At 46.1% G+C, this 17,335-nt stretch overlaps 2 protein-coding genes and 1 long non-coding RNA gene across 3 annotated transcripts in view; 2 read left to right on the forward strand and 1 right to left on the reverse strand.

Moving 5' to 3' along the window:
- LOC310843952 overlaps positions 1-17,335 on the reverse strand; it is a 197,690-nt gene that overhangs the window by 128,447 nt on the left and 51,908 nt on the right. The window lies entirely within an intron of this gene.
- LOC310843355 (uncharacterized protein) overlaps positions 1-17,335 on the forward strand; it is a 51,396-nt gene that overhangs the window by 1,048 nt on the left and 33,013 nt on the right. The window contains exons 2-3 of the mRNA XM_083736615.1: positions 432-924; positions 1,121-1,202. Coding sequence (XP_083592741.1) covers positions 523-924; positions 1,121-1,202 — 484 coding nt within the window. The 5' untranslated portion in view covers positions 432-522. The remainder of the gene's footprint in view (positions 1-431; positions 925-1,120; positions 1,203-17,335) is intronic.
- LOC310843713 (uncharacterized protein) lies at positions 1,486-13,950 on the forward strand. The gene is made up of 2 exons (XM_083737399.1): positions 1,486-1,569; positions 12,889-13,950. Exon 2 carries the CDS (start codon positions 13,047-13,049, stop codon positions 13,809-13,811), a length of 765 nt encoding a protein of 254 aa, XP_083593525.1. The 5' UTR covers positions 1,486-1,569; positions 12,889-13,046; the 3' UTR covers positions 13,812-13,950.

Consider the following 17,335-nt stretch of genomic DNA (forward strand, 5'->3'; position numbering starts at 1 on the left):
TGTCTGGAGAGTGGCAGAGAGTCCAAGTACAAGAAAAGGAGACAGAAGCAGGGGAGTGGGCGTGGGGAGCAACTCCTGAGGACCCCCAGGTGAGGACCCCCACTAGAGCCAAGCATCCATTTTTCACAATATACAAACAATTCTCTTGTCTGTTGGTTCTGACTTCATGCATTGACTGGAAGGATGGAGAAACCAGGTTGATTAATCTCCCAGAAATCCCTTCAGTTGCCTCCACATTTTGCGTGGCTAGAAGGCTAGAGACTTATTTCTTCTCCTCTTCCTCCTCTTTCTTTTCAAAAAGATAGCTCACGGTCTCAGACGCGGTGCAGTCCAGCCCTGGTTCCCAGCAAGACTCATCCATGCTTCCTCAGGGAACCATTCCCCCTCCTCACACACAAATTCTGTAACAGAACAATGTATTTGCTTTTTAGGATATGCTACGGCTTCTCATTTAGAAGGGCAGAAGTTGGCAGAAGACAGAAGGGTTCCTTCCAATCTTTCAGAGGCTTCCTGAAAGCACAGATGGATGAGCGAGACTCAGTTCTCCCCAAAGCAGGAAGAGGCCATGCTAACCAAACTGGGAGCAGTGGGCGATTCTGGGAAAACCCAGTGCAGAAGATCCTGGGTGAGGAGGACACCCTCCGCTCAGAGGTGCAGAGCCAGCAGTTGAGGCAGTTCTGCTGCCAGGAGGCCAAAGGACCCCGAGAGGTTTGCAGCCGACTCTACCACTTTTGCCACCAGTGGCTGAAGCCGGAAAGGCACACGAAAGCTGAGATGCTGGACCTGGTGATCTTGGAGCAGTTCCTGGCTGTCCTTCCCCCGGAGATGGAGAGCTGGGTGAGGGAATGCGGAGCGGAGACCAGTTCCCAGGCGGTGGCCCTGGCCGAAGGTTTCCTCCTGAGTCAGGCAGAGGAGAGAAAGCAGGTGAGAGAGACTTTCCTCTGGATACTCCCAAGGGGCTCCAAACAGGACAGAGAACATCCCATAATGGTCTGCTGATGGCCCATCCATTTTCTAGGAAAGCATCTATGGAATGAGATCTCACACCCTTCCAGTCTTTGTCATTCTCTTTCTAGTATTTCTCCCCATTCTCTGTTTTGAATCCTTGTTTCTTTCTCAGGGAAAGGATCTCTTTTCAGAAATGGACCTGGATTCCTGTGAGGCAGAGAGGCCTCTGTTGGACACCAGAGAGAGGCCACTGGGTAAGGAGGAAGGTGATTTTTCTCTGTTTGGTCTCATTCTGTTGGTTTTCCAACTCATCTGAGGGTTCTTTTCATCTTGCTTTGGGGGGAGACAGTTGGGGACAATGGTCCAGAGGAGGGGAGATGTATTTTTGCACAACTAACATATGAAATGGGCACAAATGTCCAAATGCTCTCAGCAGGTAAGGCTTTCTCAAAGGCCCATCTGCAGTTAGAGATGCCCTGTTTCACCTGTGGGAGAAGTAGGCACTCCTGGCATCCTGTTTACCTTTTATCTTTTGCAGGTGACAGAGTGATTCCAGGAAGACTTCCTGATCCGCCTTTTCATGGGGGCAGAAGGGAAGCAGCGGCTGTGGAACCAGATCAGGTCAGGGGAAGCTGCCTTGTGGGGACAGAGGCTGAGGGATGGAGCAATGTCATGGACTGGTTGGGCACAGAGGAATGGTGGGAGGAAGCAGCTGGGGAACCAGGAAGGGAAGATGGCTCAGAGCCCAAGAAGTGGAGGTAGAAGAAGGATGGGTGGTCAGAGGGGGGAAAGGGAGAAGCCTGGGAAGAGGAGGTGTCAGAAGCTGAAAGGCTTACAGGGCTTAGTGAGCTGGAAAACTCTGTGGCAGAATGCAGTGCAGAATCAGAGGCAGAAGAGGAAGGAGGCGAGTGGGAGAGGAAGGTCAAGAGACAGAGGTGAGTCAGGATAAGGAAGAGCCACAGGTGGATCCCTCTCCTTTTGCCAGAAGCCACCCTCCCTGCTTGACTCTCAGAGCCAGGAGACCCCATTCATTGCAGGAATCTCTGCTAGATCATCCAAGGCAGATGGCCATCCAAGACAAGCTTATTTTATTTCTAGATTGATCATTGAATGCTAAAATCGGAACAAATCAGAACAAATAGTGGCCTGGATTCACCTAACTAGCCGCATCTCCTACAAAATGGGACCTGCCCCCCTTTTCTCCCCCTCTCCATGCCTCCATGAATCCCTTGAATTTGGCTCTAGGGCATTGGGAGGGAACTCCCCAGAACAGCTCAGGAGAAGAGGGAAAAGTCGATCCTTCCGTTGGGAAAACTGGAATGCTTGCCTAGGCAGAATGACTTGGAAAACAGAATGTGGAGTACCACCTATTGCACAAAGACAAATACCCATTATTAAAACTTAAAATTAGCACCCATATTTAAAATGTGCAGCAAAGCAATCCTATTGAAACAACATCGCAATGAACAGGAAGGAAACAACAGAGAATTGTGTAGCAGATCATATTTCTGCTGTCTCAGAGGAGGACATATCCCTTTTTCTTTTAGGGTCCAGTGTGCTTTGAAGATGTCGCTGTTCATTTCACGGACGAGGAGTGGGCATTGCTGGATCCTGACCAGAGAGCTCTGCATAAGGATGTCATGGAGGAGAATCGTGGGATCCTGGCCTCTCTTGGTAAGGCTCCCTGTGGTATCGTCACATCTGCCTGGAAATTCAAAAAATACCTCTATGGGACCAACCTCATCTATTTTTACAGAGCTCAACAGCACCCCCTATAACACCTGGGAACCTAACACCCCCACCCCCACTTTTTCCTTTGAACAACCTTCCTGAAATTATTCCTTTTTCTACCAGGATTGGGCTGGTCTGAACTTCCCAGGCCATCTTCAATGTCAGCTTCAGAATTAAATAAAAAAATTCCTTCCAGTAGCACCTTAAAGACCAACTAAGTTAGTTCTTGGTATGAGCTTATGCGGATTTATTGATTGGGGCATGACCTTGCTGATTTCTTTACGATCCCAATCAGCCGTTTACAGCGTCCGGCACGTTTCCTCTGCGCAGTAAATACTGCTCTCTCTTCAGTCACGCCTAGCAGAGTAGACACAGCGGCAAAGCTGTCACTTGCTTCAGACAAACATACAGAGTACAGGTTGTCTATTTACAGTTCTTTATTGCGACATTTCTCAGAAAAACAGTCCTGGGCTTGTTTCAGCCATGACAAACATGTCCGTCTCTCTCAAAGACACAGAGAGAACGAGAAAGAACAGAGAACAAGCTCCTCCCAGCTTCGAATCCTGACGTCAGAAGGTGACGCACACCTCAGAACACTTAACCTGTTAAGTTCTGAACTCTAACACCCCCTCTTGCGTCCCTTTCTGACAAGACCTGTGAAACATCTTCAGCAACACCCTGTGAGAGCAATCCCTTCCCCAGTGCCTTGCGCCCTCCCTTGGCGTTCATGTCAGGCATCTGTGGAACAACCTCACAACTCTCAGATTCGCACTGTGCGAAACTTACCCATGCACCTGTGGCCTGATACCTCTCAGGTGGAATACCCTTCGTTGTGCGACTGGACCGCCTGGGCACAAACTCAGGTGTTTCCTCTGGCTCACCGTCACCAGCAGGTGTGTCCTCTGCATCACGGGATTCCCCCTCTGACTTAAAGCGTCTTCGAATCCTCTCCATTACACTCACAGGAGAACTAGGCTCACTCTTGGGCTCTCTTTTTACAACTTGTGGAGATGCCCCATCCAGCTCCTGACTCTGGTCAGTAAGCTGATCGTCATGTGCAGACTCAGCCTCTCCTTCTTCCTCATCAGAACTGTCCTCTGGAGCAGAGAGACATTCTGAAAGAACATCACGCTTGACAGGAGTCTTTTCATCCTGCTCACAGAAATCAGCGTGTTTACTGATCAGCACTTTACTCTGATCACCTGACGGGTAAGCAAACCTCCATGCACAAGCTTCTGGATCATACCCACAGAAGATCATTTTCTGGAACTTGGCTCCATCTGGCCCTTGCAAAGCCTTAGGCACCGGCACAACTGCATTCACACCAAACGTACGCAGAAAATGAATCTGGGGTTTCCTGCCATGCAACAAAGAATAAGTTGTGTCACCTACCAGTGAATTGTAGACACGATTCCAGGTGAAGCACACACACCTGGTCGCCTCCAGCCAAAACCTTGGAGGTAACCCAGAATCTGTAAGCATCACCTGTGCAGCCTTGACCAGAGCTTCACTCCTAAGCTCTGCCACCCCCCTCTGTTTGGGAGAAGTAACTGTGTGTCGTATCCCTTTCTTGTGAAAGAACTTCTGCAAAGCAGAACCAGTATACTTAGCATTTCTGTCACTGGTGACTGCTCGCACCCTGGTGGAGAACCTTAGTTCCACCTCCTCAATCCAGCTCCTGATCAGCTGTGCTGCATCCTCCTTGGACTTGAGACCGTGAGTCCAGGTGTTCTGCGAAAAATCATCTTGCATTGTCAGCAAATACCTGGCCCCTCCCAGACTCTGTTCCTTGACAGGACCCAACAGATCTATGTGTACCAGTTCAAAAGGTTTTGTGGCTACCCTCTCCACTTCTGGGTAACTGCACCCTTTTACCTTTACCTGTCTGCACGTGTCACAATTAATGGCACGTCCACAATTTCTAATCTTACATCCTCTGGCCACCTCAGGTAACGTCTGCAAGTCCTCTAGAGAACTATGAATTGTCCTTTGGTGCCAGACACAAGCACATGAAACATGAGTGGGAACTGTAGCACGCAGGGCCTGTGCTTTCTCAACCTTCCCCTCACCCCCCAGAGATGTTTTAAGAATGAAAAGATCATTCTGTCCCTTTTTCACTTCGACAAGCCGCCTCCCTTCTCTGGAGATTGTGCAGATATCATTCTGGAAACAAACCTGAAACCCCTTCTTTAACAAATAAGGGACAGATAACAAACAGTGATGCACCCCTGGGACGACGCAAAACTCCACCTGTTCCTGCAAAACAGAAATATAGGCATTAGCAACATTGGTTATTTTCCCCTTTGTCCATTTGCAAACTGTATAGACTGTCCCTCTGGAACTGCTTTGCAATTCCACATCTCGACTGCAGGGGTCTCTGATAAGCTGATAAGGCTCTTCCTGTTGTTTACCACGTCCGCTTTGTTCAGATCCACGCCTGCCTGCCTTGCCAGGCTGGTTGTCATGGAAACCCACCTGGTTCCCATGGGAAGTGACCTTGCTACCATCCTGCCTCGACTCTCTGCTCCGGTGTGGGCAGTTGCGACGTAAATGCTCCGTCGAATTACAGATGTAGCAACGACGAACGGAAAAAGCCTGGACAGTGCATTCCGCTGGCTTGGCTCCGCCCTTACACCCGGAGCTCCCTGTGCCAGCTCTGCCCTCTTTCTGGCGTTTCTCCTCCTCATCCTGTAAACGTCCCGCCACGTAATTCAGAGTCAAATTTTGGGGATCCATCGATTCCAGAGTTAGACACAGATTGTCATAACTCTTGTCCAGAGAGCTGAGCAAAATGTACACCTTCAGCTCCTCTGAAAAGTCAACTTGTAACAGTCTCAGCTGGTTAAACACAGCCAGCATATCAGTCACGTGCTTCCTGATGCTATCCCCAGGGCGTAACTTCATCTCAAACAAGCGTCTGGTGGTGTGTATCTTTGCTCCAGCAGTGGTTCTGTGGTGCACCCTTTCCAACGCTTGATAGGCGTCACATGCATTCTCCAGCCCCTCTACCAAAGGCAGCTGTGAGCCATCCAGGCTAAGCACAATAGCTCCCAGGGCTCTTTGATTCCTCCGCTGAGAATTGCGGGCCTCTTGAATATCAGCCGCAGTGGCTTGGGGTCCTGGTGTGGGTAGGGGGGGCGCCTGGACAGCCTCCCACAGCCCCTTAGCCACCAGCCATGCTCTCAGCCTTCGGCTATATTCTTGCCAGTTCTTGCCGTCTAGTTTTTCAAAAGGGACGGAATATGAATCGTGGCCTTCCGCCATGTTCTCCCGTTCTCCCAAGGGGCCCCAAAGCTGTACTCACTCAGCACCAGCTCTTTCCGGCTCTCCCTTCCGTGGAGAAACGATTCCCATCTGCTTCCAGCTTCCAGCTCTGTCTCTGCTTTCCAGCATCAGGCAAGACTCACTGAACGCAGTCTCCACCTCCAGCCAGCTTCCCTGCCTCAGAACGCAGACTTCAAAGCATTCCGGCTGCTCACACCTATGCGGATTTATTGATTGGGGCGTGACCTTGCTGATTTCTTTACGATCCCAATCAGCCGTTTACAGCGTCCGGCACGTTTCCTCTGCGCAGTAAATACTGCTCTCTCTTCAGTCACGCCTAGCAGAGTAGACACAGCGGCAAAGCTGTCACTTGCTTCAGACAAACATACAGAGTACAGGTTTTTCTATTTACAGTTCTTTATTGCGACATTTCTCAGAAAAACAGTCCTGGGCTTGTTTCAGCCATTACAAACATGTCCGTCTCTTTCAAAGACACAGAGAGAACGGGAAAACAGGGAACAAGCTCCTCCCAGCTTCGAATCCTGACGTCAGAAGGTGACGCACTCCTCAGAACACTTAACCAGTTAAGTTCTGAACTCTCACAGAAACAGCAAGATGAGATTGGAAAGAACTATGAATATGTGTTTGGACTGATTTGGACATTAATGCATGTTGCTATCAAAGGGTTAAAAGGTAGCAGAAACGCTCTAATCACTGAGCAGCTGGAAGTCATTAGGCTTCCAGGATCATGAGTTTGTATAAATAGTCTCCTGTGTGTTCCTCCCTTCCTCCCCTTTTTGGGCGTGTTTGCTGAGATGTGTGGTTCTTCGCCAGGGTTGTTTTTTGTTTTTGTAAATAAACCTTATCTTTGAGTTACAAACCGCATGCTCCAAGACTCCTCTTTGAAAAGATACTGCCTCTCCTGCCCTTCTTCAACTGCTGTGCGAAATACTCTGCTGTAGTGGGACTTGTGACGATGGAAGCGCACTGGGCATTTACATTAAACTAATTAAAGTTTAATGGGACAGGTTATGGGTGTTTTTACGTCTAGAAGGAGATAAGGAGTGCAGTTCAGAGTGATTTATGAAAGGACTGGAGCGAAGACAGAAGCGGTTGCCGACAACGAAAGCCTTCAAAGCAGCTTGAGTCCTGCAAAGTGCCTAGAAAAGTTTTAAACAGGCACTGAGCAGTTTGTACTCGCTGAAAGACGTCTTATTCCTCAAGGAGCCACCTCAGCAGCTGGGAGACGGTCTACAGGTGTGTGAGTATCGTTCCTAAGCCCCAGGGAGGATGGCAGAGTCCCAGGAAAGTTTTACTGTCCCGTTTACGTGACTCAATGGGAAAAATTGGCAAGATTGGAAGGCTAGAGTGAGGGTTTGGTTGCAAGCAAAAGAGTTGTGGAGTTGTACTGAAGCACCGCCTTTATAGGCAGCTGCAGACGCATCTGCAGAAGACAAAGCAGCAGCAGCAGCTTCACAGAAACGCGACAGGAAAGCCCAAGGTCTACTAGTCTTGGCAGTGGGGCCAGAGCCTTATGTTTCTGAGTTAAAGAACACGCATGAGGTCTGGACAGTTCTGCAGCGGCTAAATTCCAGAAACACTGCAGGGGCCAAGATCCATGCTACAAGATGTTTGTTTGATTTACGTCTCCAACCGGGAGCGTGTGTGAAAGAACATATTGCCAAAATGGTGTCTTCCTTTAATTAACTAAGACAGCTGGGCATTCCTTTCTCTATGGAGCAGCAGTCATACATATTGTTGTCTTCTCTTGATAAAAGTTATGAGACTCTAGCTCTAACTTTGGAAGCTATGCCTTCAACTGAATTAACCCTTGAATACATTTCATCTCGGCTTGCAGATGAACAGGATAAAAGGCAAAGAGAAAGAGGTTTGTCTTTAAAGGGGAGTTATGCTGTGCCTAAGAGTGTTGATGCTGAGTTTGAGCACACAGTAAATGCTTTTGCAGCTAGACACTGTTTTCGCTGTGGTTCCCCTTCCCATCTAATCAGGAATTGCACACGTGAACCTGGTCAAGACAGCACCAAGGCCGTTACCCCTAGTAACCAGACAAGGAGTTCCAGGGGACATCGAAGAAGAGGAGGAGGTCGTGGCTACTCCCACAGCACACAGCACATGGCTTCAGCAATGGCGTTGATGCAAGGGCATGGCCAAGGCAGCAATCTACGCTGGTTGATCGACAGTGGTGCATCTCACCACCTGGTGGCGCCATCTAGTGTCCGTTTGCAGAATTGCAGACATTTGCAAACCCTTAAAGTTGTGACAATGGCAGATTCAACTAAACGTTCCTTAGAGACTGTAGGCACAGTGTTCTTGAAATGTTTGCAAACAGAAATTGATGCCTACGTGCTAAAGGGATTGAAGGGCTGTATTTTGTCTGTGTCAGAACTTGATAGAAATGGGTTTAAAACTGTGTTTGAAAATGGGGTTTGCACTATTTCAAAGAATAACGTATCTCTTTTGCAAGTGGAATGCAGAGATGGGTTATATTATTTTGAGACAAGTCCAGATGAAGTTGAACAGGTTCATGCTGGTTGTGTGAACTCACCTACCCATAATTCTTGTGTCCATTTATGGCACCGCCGTCTGGGACATATTAATTTTCAGTATGTTAAAAGGCAACCTGAATTATCAGAAGGGTGCAAAATGAACAAATGTACTAAGTATTTGGATTGTACTGCATGCAAAAGGGCGAAGGTTCATAGATGCAGCTATCCCAGTTCAGATAGGAAATCTGACAAAGTATTCCAACTTGTGCATATGGACCTATGTGGCCCAATGCCTGTTGCTAGCATGGGAGGTTTGAGGTATGCACTGTGTCTCTCGGATGACAAAACAAAGGTTACATGGTTTTTTCCTCTCAAAACAAAAGCAGATACTGCAGAAACAGTTAAAAATTGGGTTCATGCAGTAGAACTTGAATTCGGTACTAGAGTACTTGCTTTTCAGACAGACAGAGGGTCAGAATTTACCGGGTCTGTGTTGCAGAATTTCTTTAAGAAAAAAGGAATTAAGCATCGTCTGTCTACACCTTATTCCCCCCAAGAAGGAGGCATGGCCGAACGTAAAAACAGGGTTCTGCAAGAGTTGGCAAACTCTATGTTGTTTGATGCTAAACTCCCTCAAAGTTACTGGGCGGAAGCCTGGCAGGCGGCTACTCATATTCTGAACCGAGTATATAATTCTGTAATTGGCACCACCCCTTATTTTGCTTTATATGGGAAGAAGCCCAAAGTTAATTACTTTCGGGTGTTTGGATGTCCAGCCTATGTACTTATCCCAAAAGCGTTAAGGAAAAAGGGAGGTCCAAGGGCTAGGAAACTCATCTTTTGTGGGTACGAACCACACGCCAAATCTTGGAGATTCGTGAACCCAAATGGGGATACTACGAGAGTGGTCCTCAGTAGGAGCGCTGAATTTTGTGAGCAGTCCGGATGGACTCACTTACATGCTAACCCTGACATTTTGAAAGATGATTAGGCATTTATGCTGAGAATGAAAGTCCAGAGAGTAGTGAGCCAGAAGGGGATGGTGCACACGGTTCAGATGCAGATTCTGACCAGGCACAAGGTTCTTCTCCTAAAGTAGAAAAGCCAGAATCTAGGAGTGTTCCAACATCGCCAGTCAGTAGGCCTAGCAGACAGCAAAAGCGAAGCAGGTCGCCTGCAACACCAAGCCCAAGGGAGGTATCTAAACGGAGGTCTTTATCCCTAGGGGCGCGTCCAGATATAAAGTCTGAAACAGATTCTGACAGCCAACGGTCAGAGGGGGCACAAGAGGAGCAATTGCGCAGGTCAAATCGTGCCACGAAGGGCAAGCCGCCAGAGCGGTTTAAGGTGACAAGTGTATACGTAAATATGGCACAGTGTGAGCCAGATAGCTATATGGAAGTACAACAGCTTCCAAGTTCAGAAGCCATAAAGTGGCAGGAAGCAATGGAAAAGGAGATGGCTTCAATGAAGTCTCTCGGTGTGTTTACAAGTACAGAGCTTCCGAAAGGGCAACAAGCTGTAGGTTGTCGATGGGTATATCGTTTAAAGCCCACAACTACTGAGGAGTTGCAATATAAAGCCCGACTAGTTGCAAAAGGGTTTTCGCAGCGCAAAGGTGTTCACTATTCTCAAATCTATGCCCCTACTTCAAGATCAGAGTCACTAAGAATGCTTTTAGCCTCTTCAGCTAAGAAGGGAAATAAGCTGTTTCATTTTGATGTCAATGTGGCTTATTTAAATGCAGACTTACAGGAGGAAGTCTATATGACACCACCACCAGGTTTTGAAGGAGACAAGCCAAACCAGGTCTGGCTCCTACACAAATCCATTTATGGGTTGAAACAGTCCGCCCGTAATTGGAATTCCTGCTTAAACGATGCTCTAGAGAGCATGGGGTTCAGAAAGAGCGCAGCAGATGCGTGTCTTTATCTAAAAGGCTCGGGATGTGAACAAGAAGCAGTCTTGATATTTGTTGACGATTTATTATACAGTGGAAAGGATGATAAACTTGCACAACAATTTGCCACAAAGCTTGGAGAAAGGTTTCAGATAAAATCACTAGGCAATGTATCTGTTTATCTAGGAGTTAAAATTCAGCAAGATGAAAATGGGAACTATTGGCTCAGCCAAGAAGCTAAGATCCAGCAGTTGCTGGAAAGGTTTAAAATGGACAACTGTGCTGGTGTTAAAACCCCAATGGAATTAAGTTACACAAAGGATGCTCAAGCCGAGCAACAGGCAGAGTTCTCTAATCCCGGGGTTTACCAGTCAGCGATAGGCAGTCTACTCCACATTGCACAGTGGACTCGGCCCGATATAACCTATGCTGTCAACATGCTGTGTAGACAAGCTGAAAAACCATCAATGCATGCTTGGCAAGGAGTAAAAAGAGTTTTAAGGTATCTCCAAACTACCAAAAGGTTTCGCTTAAAACTATCAGCAGAGGGCAGCACACAACTTGAATGTTGGGCCGACAGCAGTTGGGCAGATGCTGGACCAGATAGAAAATCAGTGTCAGGAATGGCGATAAAATTTGGAAATGCACTAATTGGTTGGAGATCAAGAAAGCAATCACTTATAGCTTTAAGTTCAACTGAATCTGAGTTTAATGCATTATCAAATGTATGTAGAGAACTGGAATTTTATAAGCAACTGGTACAAGAATTGTTTGGAGAATGTTCCCTACCTATCAGAGTGTGGGAAGACAATCAACCTTGTATTAAACTAGCTAAATCAGGTCAATTCAAGGCACACACAAAACACTTGGATATCCGTTATCAAAATGTATGCCAAAGTGTAAAACAAGGTTTAATTGAACTAAAGTATTGTCCAAGCCAAGAAAACCTTGCAGACGGTTTTACGAAAGCTTTGAGTCCGCAATCTCATAAATGTTTCTGTTCAGGTTTAAATTTGAATTAAGGTTGGTACAGCTCAGTGTTACGAGCGAGAGGGGGTGTTGCTATCAAAGGGTTAAAGGGGAGCAGAAACGCTCTAATCACTGAGCAGCTGGAAGTCATTAGGCTTCCAGGATCATGAGTTTGTATAAATAGTCTCCTGTGTGTTCCTCCCTTTCTCCCCTTTTTGGGCGTGTTTGCTGAGATGTGTGGTTCTTCGCCAGGGTTGTTTTTTGTTTTTGTAAATAAACCTTATCTTTGAGTTACAAACCGCATGCTCCAAGACTCCTCTTTGAAAAGATACTGCCTCTCCTGCCCTTCTTCAACTGCTGTGCGAAATACTCTGCTGTAGTGGGACTTGTGACGATGGAAGCGCACTGGGGATTTACATTAAACAAATTAAAGTTTAATGGGACAATGCAAAAGTAAGGATTAGATCAGAATCCTTCCTCGGATCTGGAAGTATGGGACCCCCCAACAAAATTTAAAAATTCGGCTCTGTAATTTGGAATTTATGTGATGTGGTTTGATTTGATGTGATTGGCCGGTTAATAAAATTTATTTTTTTAAAAAAGAATCTTTTCAACCTTTGCTTGAGAGATTTTCTTTAGTTGTTTAGTCGTGTATGACTCTTTGTGACCCCATGGACCAGAGCACACCAGGTCCTATTGTCTTCCACTGCCTCCCGCAGTTTGGTTAAACTCATGCTTGAGAGATAACAATAGCTTATTCCTTAGAATTCTAACATTTAGAGCAGTCCTTGCACTCAACTTCATATTACATCTCGCCATGTCATCTTGTATACACCAAAATGATTTTCTTCTGTCATGTAGGGACAGTCTCTCTATTCTTCGATCGTCACTTGCCTTTGTGCACCTTTTCCTGCCTTTACCAGTCTGATTTTATAGTTGCTGAGTCTCCTTATACCTCTTCAATAATATCGAAATCCCATCTTTCGTTAAGTTTTCCCCAATCTTTCATCTAATTTCTTCATAACTGTAGCCCTGTTTACTTAATACCACAATTTTACATTGCTTTCTGGGTGACCAGTCAACTCTTTGTGCCATTTCTATAATTTTATTATGTTTTACAACCTCACTAAATGAAAGAACAAAAAAAAAAAACCCAACTTGACAGCAATCACATAACACACTGACAAAAGTCAACCTAAGCAAGTTGTGCTTCCTTTTTCTGGTTATTTGACTATAACATTTGATAGAATATGGGTAATTGAACAACCTTTGTTGAATTGCAGTCTTCATTAAATTATCTTTCCATTGATATATTATTTTATGATATTACTCCAAATGAAGTGGTGTTATAAGCCATCAAAACTCTGAAATACACTTTTTCCCAAAAGTCTTCCACAATTTTGACCACTACTGTATATCAAACAAACCAACATTCAACAACTCATCAGAACATAATAATAAATATGATGGTTAATGACAAACAACACAGGTAATAAACACACACCCAACTCCCTTCAGTTCTTCTCCATTTGTTCCTGAGGCTCTAATCCCCTTTTGTCTCCATTGCAGATTGTGATGAATCGAAAATTGAGAACAAAGGTGACCACGATAAAATCCCCAGAGAGGAGAAGCCGCGTAAAAATTTAGAGTGTGGAGAAAGCTGCAATCAGAGCTCCAATTCCACTTCCCATCAACAAAATCTCATTGGAAATAAACTCTATCAGCGCATGGAATGTGGAAAAACCTTCAGCCAGAGCTCCTCTCTCACTTCCCATCAAAGAATTCACACAGGGGAGAAACTCTATCAGTGTGTGGAATGTGGAAAGAGCTTCAGTTGGATCTCCCATCTCACTTCCCATCAAAGAATTCATACAGGGGAAAAACCCTATCAGTGTGTGGAATGTGGAAAGAGCTTCATTCAGAGCTCCTCTCTCACTTCACATCGAAGAATTCATACAGGGGAGAAACCCTATCAGTGTATCGAATGTGGAAAGAGCTTCAGGAAGAGCTCTGATCTCACTTCACATCGAAGAATTCATACAGGGGAGAAACCCTATCCGTGTGTGGAATGCAGAAAGAGCTTCAGTGCCAGCTCCGGTCTCACTTACCATCAAAGAATTCATACAGGGGAGAAACCCTATCAGTGTGTGGAATGTGGAAAGAGCTTCCCTGAAAGCTCCTCTCTCACTTCCCATCGAAGAATTCATACAGGGGAGAAACCCTATCAGTGTGTGGAATGTGGAACGAGCTTCACTCAGAACTCCAAACTCACTTCCCATCAAAGAATTCATACAGGGGAGAAACCATATCAGTGTGTGGAATGTGGAAAGAACTTCAGTCACAGCCACAATCTCACTTCACATCAAAGAATTCATACAAGGGCGAAACCATATCAGTGTGTGGAATGTGGAAAAAGCTTCAGTCAGAGGGCCAATCTTACTTCCCATCAAAGAATCCATACAAAGGTTAGAAAAACCATTGTACAGATTTAGGAGCCAGGCAAATCCACACTTTTTTAACCAGGCCTTTGGCTATTTGACATTTAATTCCCTTTTAAAATGTGGTGTTTTGTGTTTTTATTTTGTTTTTTTATGTTGTAACCATCCTGAGACCTGTGGGTGTAGGGAATTGCTGCCAACTTTCTGACCACCTAGAGTACCCACAGAATTGTGGCTTCTACTGGCAACACACATAGGAGAACAAATGAAAGACAAACACAACGAGCAGGCAAAAACCTGGAAATGGTACCAAATGGACATCCGGTGTGAAGAGGGCACTTTACCCACTGCTGAACAATGCCACAGGTAGAGGAGATGGAATGCTAGAAGTGTTCTCCCAGGCAAGGGGAGCTGCTGGGAAATTGAACTACGAGCTCAAAATATTACTTTTTTAAAAAGTTGCTGCCATTATAGGCATTACAGGCAGAAAGCTGGAGGGTGAGCAGGCCCAGGCTGTGTTGCGCCCAAGAATGGGGGTGAAGGGAGAAGGGAGAAGTGAAGAAACAGTGAAAGCTTTTTCTTCCCGGCGTTTCCGGTGCAGCTCTGAATTCCACCTGGTCCGGAATTGTCCAGTGGAGCCACAGGATGTCTCCAAGGCTGTTTTCTTTGGCAACCAGATAACAGGAGCTGCCAAGTGTGGGAAGCCTCAAAAGGTGTCAAGGAAACTGACAGAGACATGTCGTCACAGTATCATTTGGCTGCTGCTATGGCAACAGTGAAAAACTGCGACCAGGGCCACGTGCTGAGCTGGGTGATTGTCAGTGGGGCCAGTCACCACCTCATGTCATCGCTATCTAGTGTTTTTTTGTGGAACTGCAAGGCTGTGAAAACTGGAAGAAGTGTAACTCTTGCAGATGGTTCCAAGTGCTATGTCTGGCTCTGTTTATTGTTCTTTTTTACAGGTGGAGATTGAGGCCTATGTCGTTCCAGAGATGCAGTGCTGTTTGCTTTCTGTTTCCTCTCTTGTCCATGTTGGGTTCAAAGTGTGTTTTGAAAATAATGTTTATTCCATTTCCAGAGGTGGGCGACAACTGGTCAGTGTTGAGTGCAAAGACAGGCTGTTTGTGCTAGAATCGCCTATTGCACGTAAAGGTCCCACTGAGGATGCACAAGCAGTGTGGTAACCTTCCTATTCATGATGGGTGCCATCATGGCGTTTGGCACCGGAGAATGTCACATATCAACTGGGGGTACGTAAAGAAGGTCCCAGGGTGCACTGAGGGGTGCAAGATGAAGGCATGTGACAAATACCTGGAATGAAGGTGCATTTCCTCTGTGTGTTTGGATGTGAGGCTTGGGTCCTTGTGCCAAACACAGAAAGGGTGGCCCTAGGTCCCAGACAATGATCCTTTGTGGGTATGAGCCAGGGACCAAGTGGTGGAGATTTGCCTATCCAGAAGGCAATCAGTCTAGGATTCTAGTCAGCAGGAGTGCTGAGTTCTGTGAGCAGATTGGGTGGAAATGCATACATGGGAATCCAGACATTCTTTCAGAGAGTCTGCTTGACTCTGCTGATGAAGGAAAGGTAGAAACTGATCCTGCTGCTGAGGCTCAGAGTCCCAACCCAGATCAGGAACAGGAAAGGGCATCTCCTAAAGCTGTTAAGCTAGAGCCAAAGAGTGCTCCTCCTCACCCACAAGTCCAGTTGAGAAATCCAGAATGCGCAGTAAGTCAGAGGGGAGAGCAAGGACACACTAGTTGGCCCTAGTGAGTCAGAGGGGGTACCTGAGGTTGTGCTGAGGTGTTCAGCTCACACTACTAAAGGAAAACCACCTGAAAGGTTTGAGGTCACTAGCATGTGGATTGGTGTGGCTCAGTGTGAAGCAGAGAGTATTGAGGAAGTTCAGAAGTTGCCTGAAGAGGAAGCCAGGAAGTGGCAAGTGGCAATGCAGAAGGAAATGAACTCAATGGAGTCTCTAGGTGTGTTCTCCATTACGACGCTGCCAGCAGGCAAGCAGGCCGTGAGCAGCTGCCGGGTTTACCGTCTTAAACCCACAGCAACTGGAAAACTGCAGTACAAGGCTAGGCTGGTAGCCAGAGGGTTCACGCAGTGGAACTGCTGCCTTATACTGAGGTGTATGCTCCTACTTCCAGAAGTAAAAGTCTGTGCATGCATCACTTTGATGTGGATGTAGCCTATTTGAACTCAGACCTCCAGGAGGATCTGTACATGCATCCTTCTCCAGGGCTTGAGAGCAATAGGCCAGATGCAGTGTGGAAGCTTCATAAGTCCATTTACAGTCTGAAGCAATCAGCCAGGAACTGGAACTTGTGTCTGAATGAAGCCTTAGAGAGCATGGGTTTCAAGAGGAGTCTTGCTGATAGCTGCCTGTACCTGAAAGGGTCAGGAGAGTCACAAGAGGTGGTCTTGATTTTTGTGGATGATACAATCTATGTGGCAAAGACAGGGAAAGAGGTTCAAGGGTTTGCCACAGAGCTTGGAAAACATTTCCAACTCAAAAACCTAGATCCAGTGAAAGTTTACCTAGGCGTCCAGATAGATAGGTCCCAGGACGGAAGCTTCTTGCTCAGTCAGAAAGGCCAGATTGAGCAGTTGCTTGAGAAGTTCAGAATGTCTGAATGTGCAGGGGTCAGTACACCCATGGAGACAAGCTACATGAAAGACAGTCAGCTAGGGGAATGTGCCAAGTTTGAAAACACTGAGATCTTTCAGTCAGCTCTGCAATAGTCTGATCTATTAGAAAGCTTCAAATGCATGAGAATCCTCCATTGGGGTGTAGGCAATAAGACACTATACATTGAACATAAAAACACTATACATTATACATTGAACATAAAAACAATTATACACAAAAATTGAATCCCCCCTTTGTGGAAATAACATACTGTCAGACACAGCATTCCTACATAATAACAGACAACATACTAATGAAATCTCAGTTGCATATCTTGAGGCAATCGTGATCTTTTACATATCTTTTCAATACTGGGGCACCGAGTCTTGAGGTTTAAGAGGTAAGAGAATGTGCTTGCAATTCAACTTTTCCCCCTTTGTCAGCCCCCTCCCTGTCAGTCTATATCCTTTGGAAAGAGATAGCTGTGGCCACTCTAATAATAATAATAATAATAATAATAATAATATCATCTTTATTGTCATTGCCCCCTCTCGGGGACAACGAAATTACTTGGCTGCTCCATCCACCCAGGTAGGGCACTCCACTCAAAATCAGAACAACTATAAAAACACTAATTAAAACAATATAGTATAATACAGCAAGGAAGATTAGGTGACTTTCAAAGTCCAGGTTTCCCATTCAGGGCCGAGATCGCTCTGGAGAAGAAGCTGTTCTTGAGACGGCTCGTTCTTGTCTTCATCGTCCTGTATCTCCGTCCCGACAGCAGGAGCTCGAAGAGACAGTGACCAGGATGCGATGGATCTTTTACTATGTCCAGTGCCTTCCTATGGCACCTTGTGGCATAAATCTGCTCTAAGGTGGAGAGTGGGCAGCCAACAATGCTCTCTGCTGCCTTAACAACTCTGCACAACGCCATCCTGT

This window comes from Podarcis gaigeae (assembly GCF_964106915.1).
Source record: "Podarcis gaigeae genome assembly, chromosome: 4".
NCBI lineage: Eukaryota > Metazoa > Chordata > Lepidosauria > Squamata > Lacertidae > Podarcis > Podarcis gaigeae.

Excerpts from the sequence above, each read along its gene's own strand:
- LOC310843713 (XM_083737399.1), top strand. The coding sequence starts at position 13,047 with ATGGAATGTGGAAAAACCTTCAGCCAGAGCTCCTCTCTCACTTCCCAT.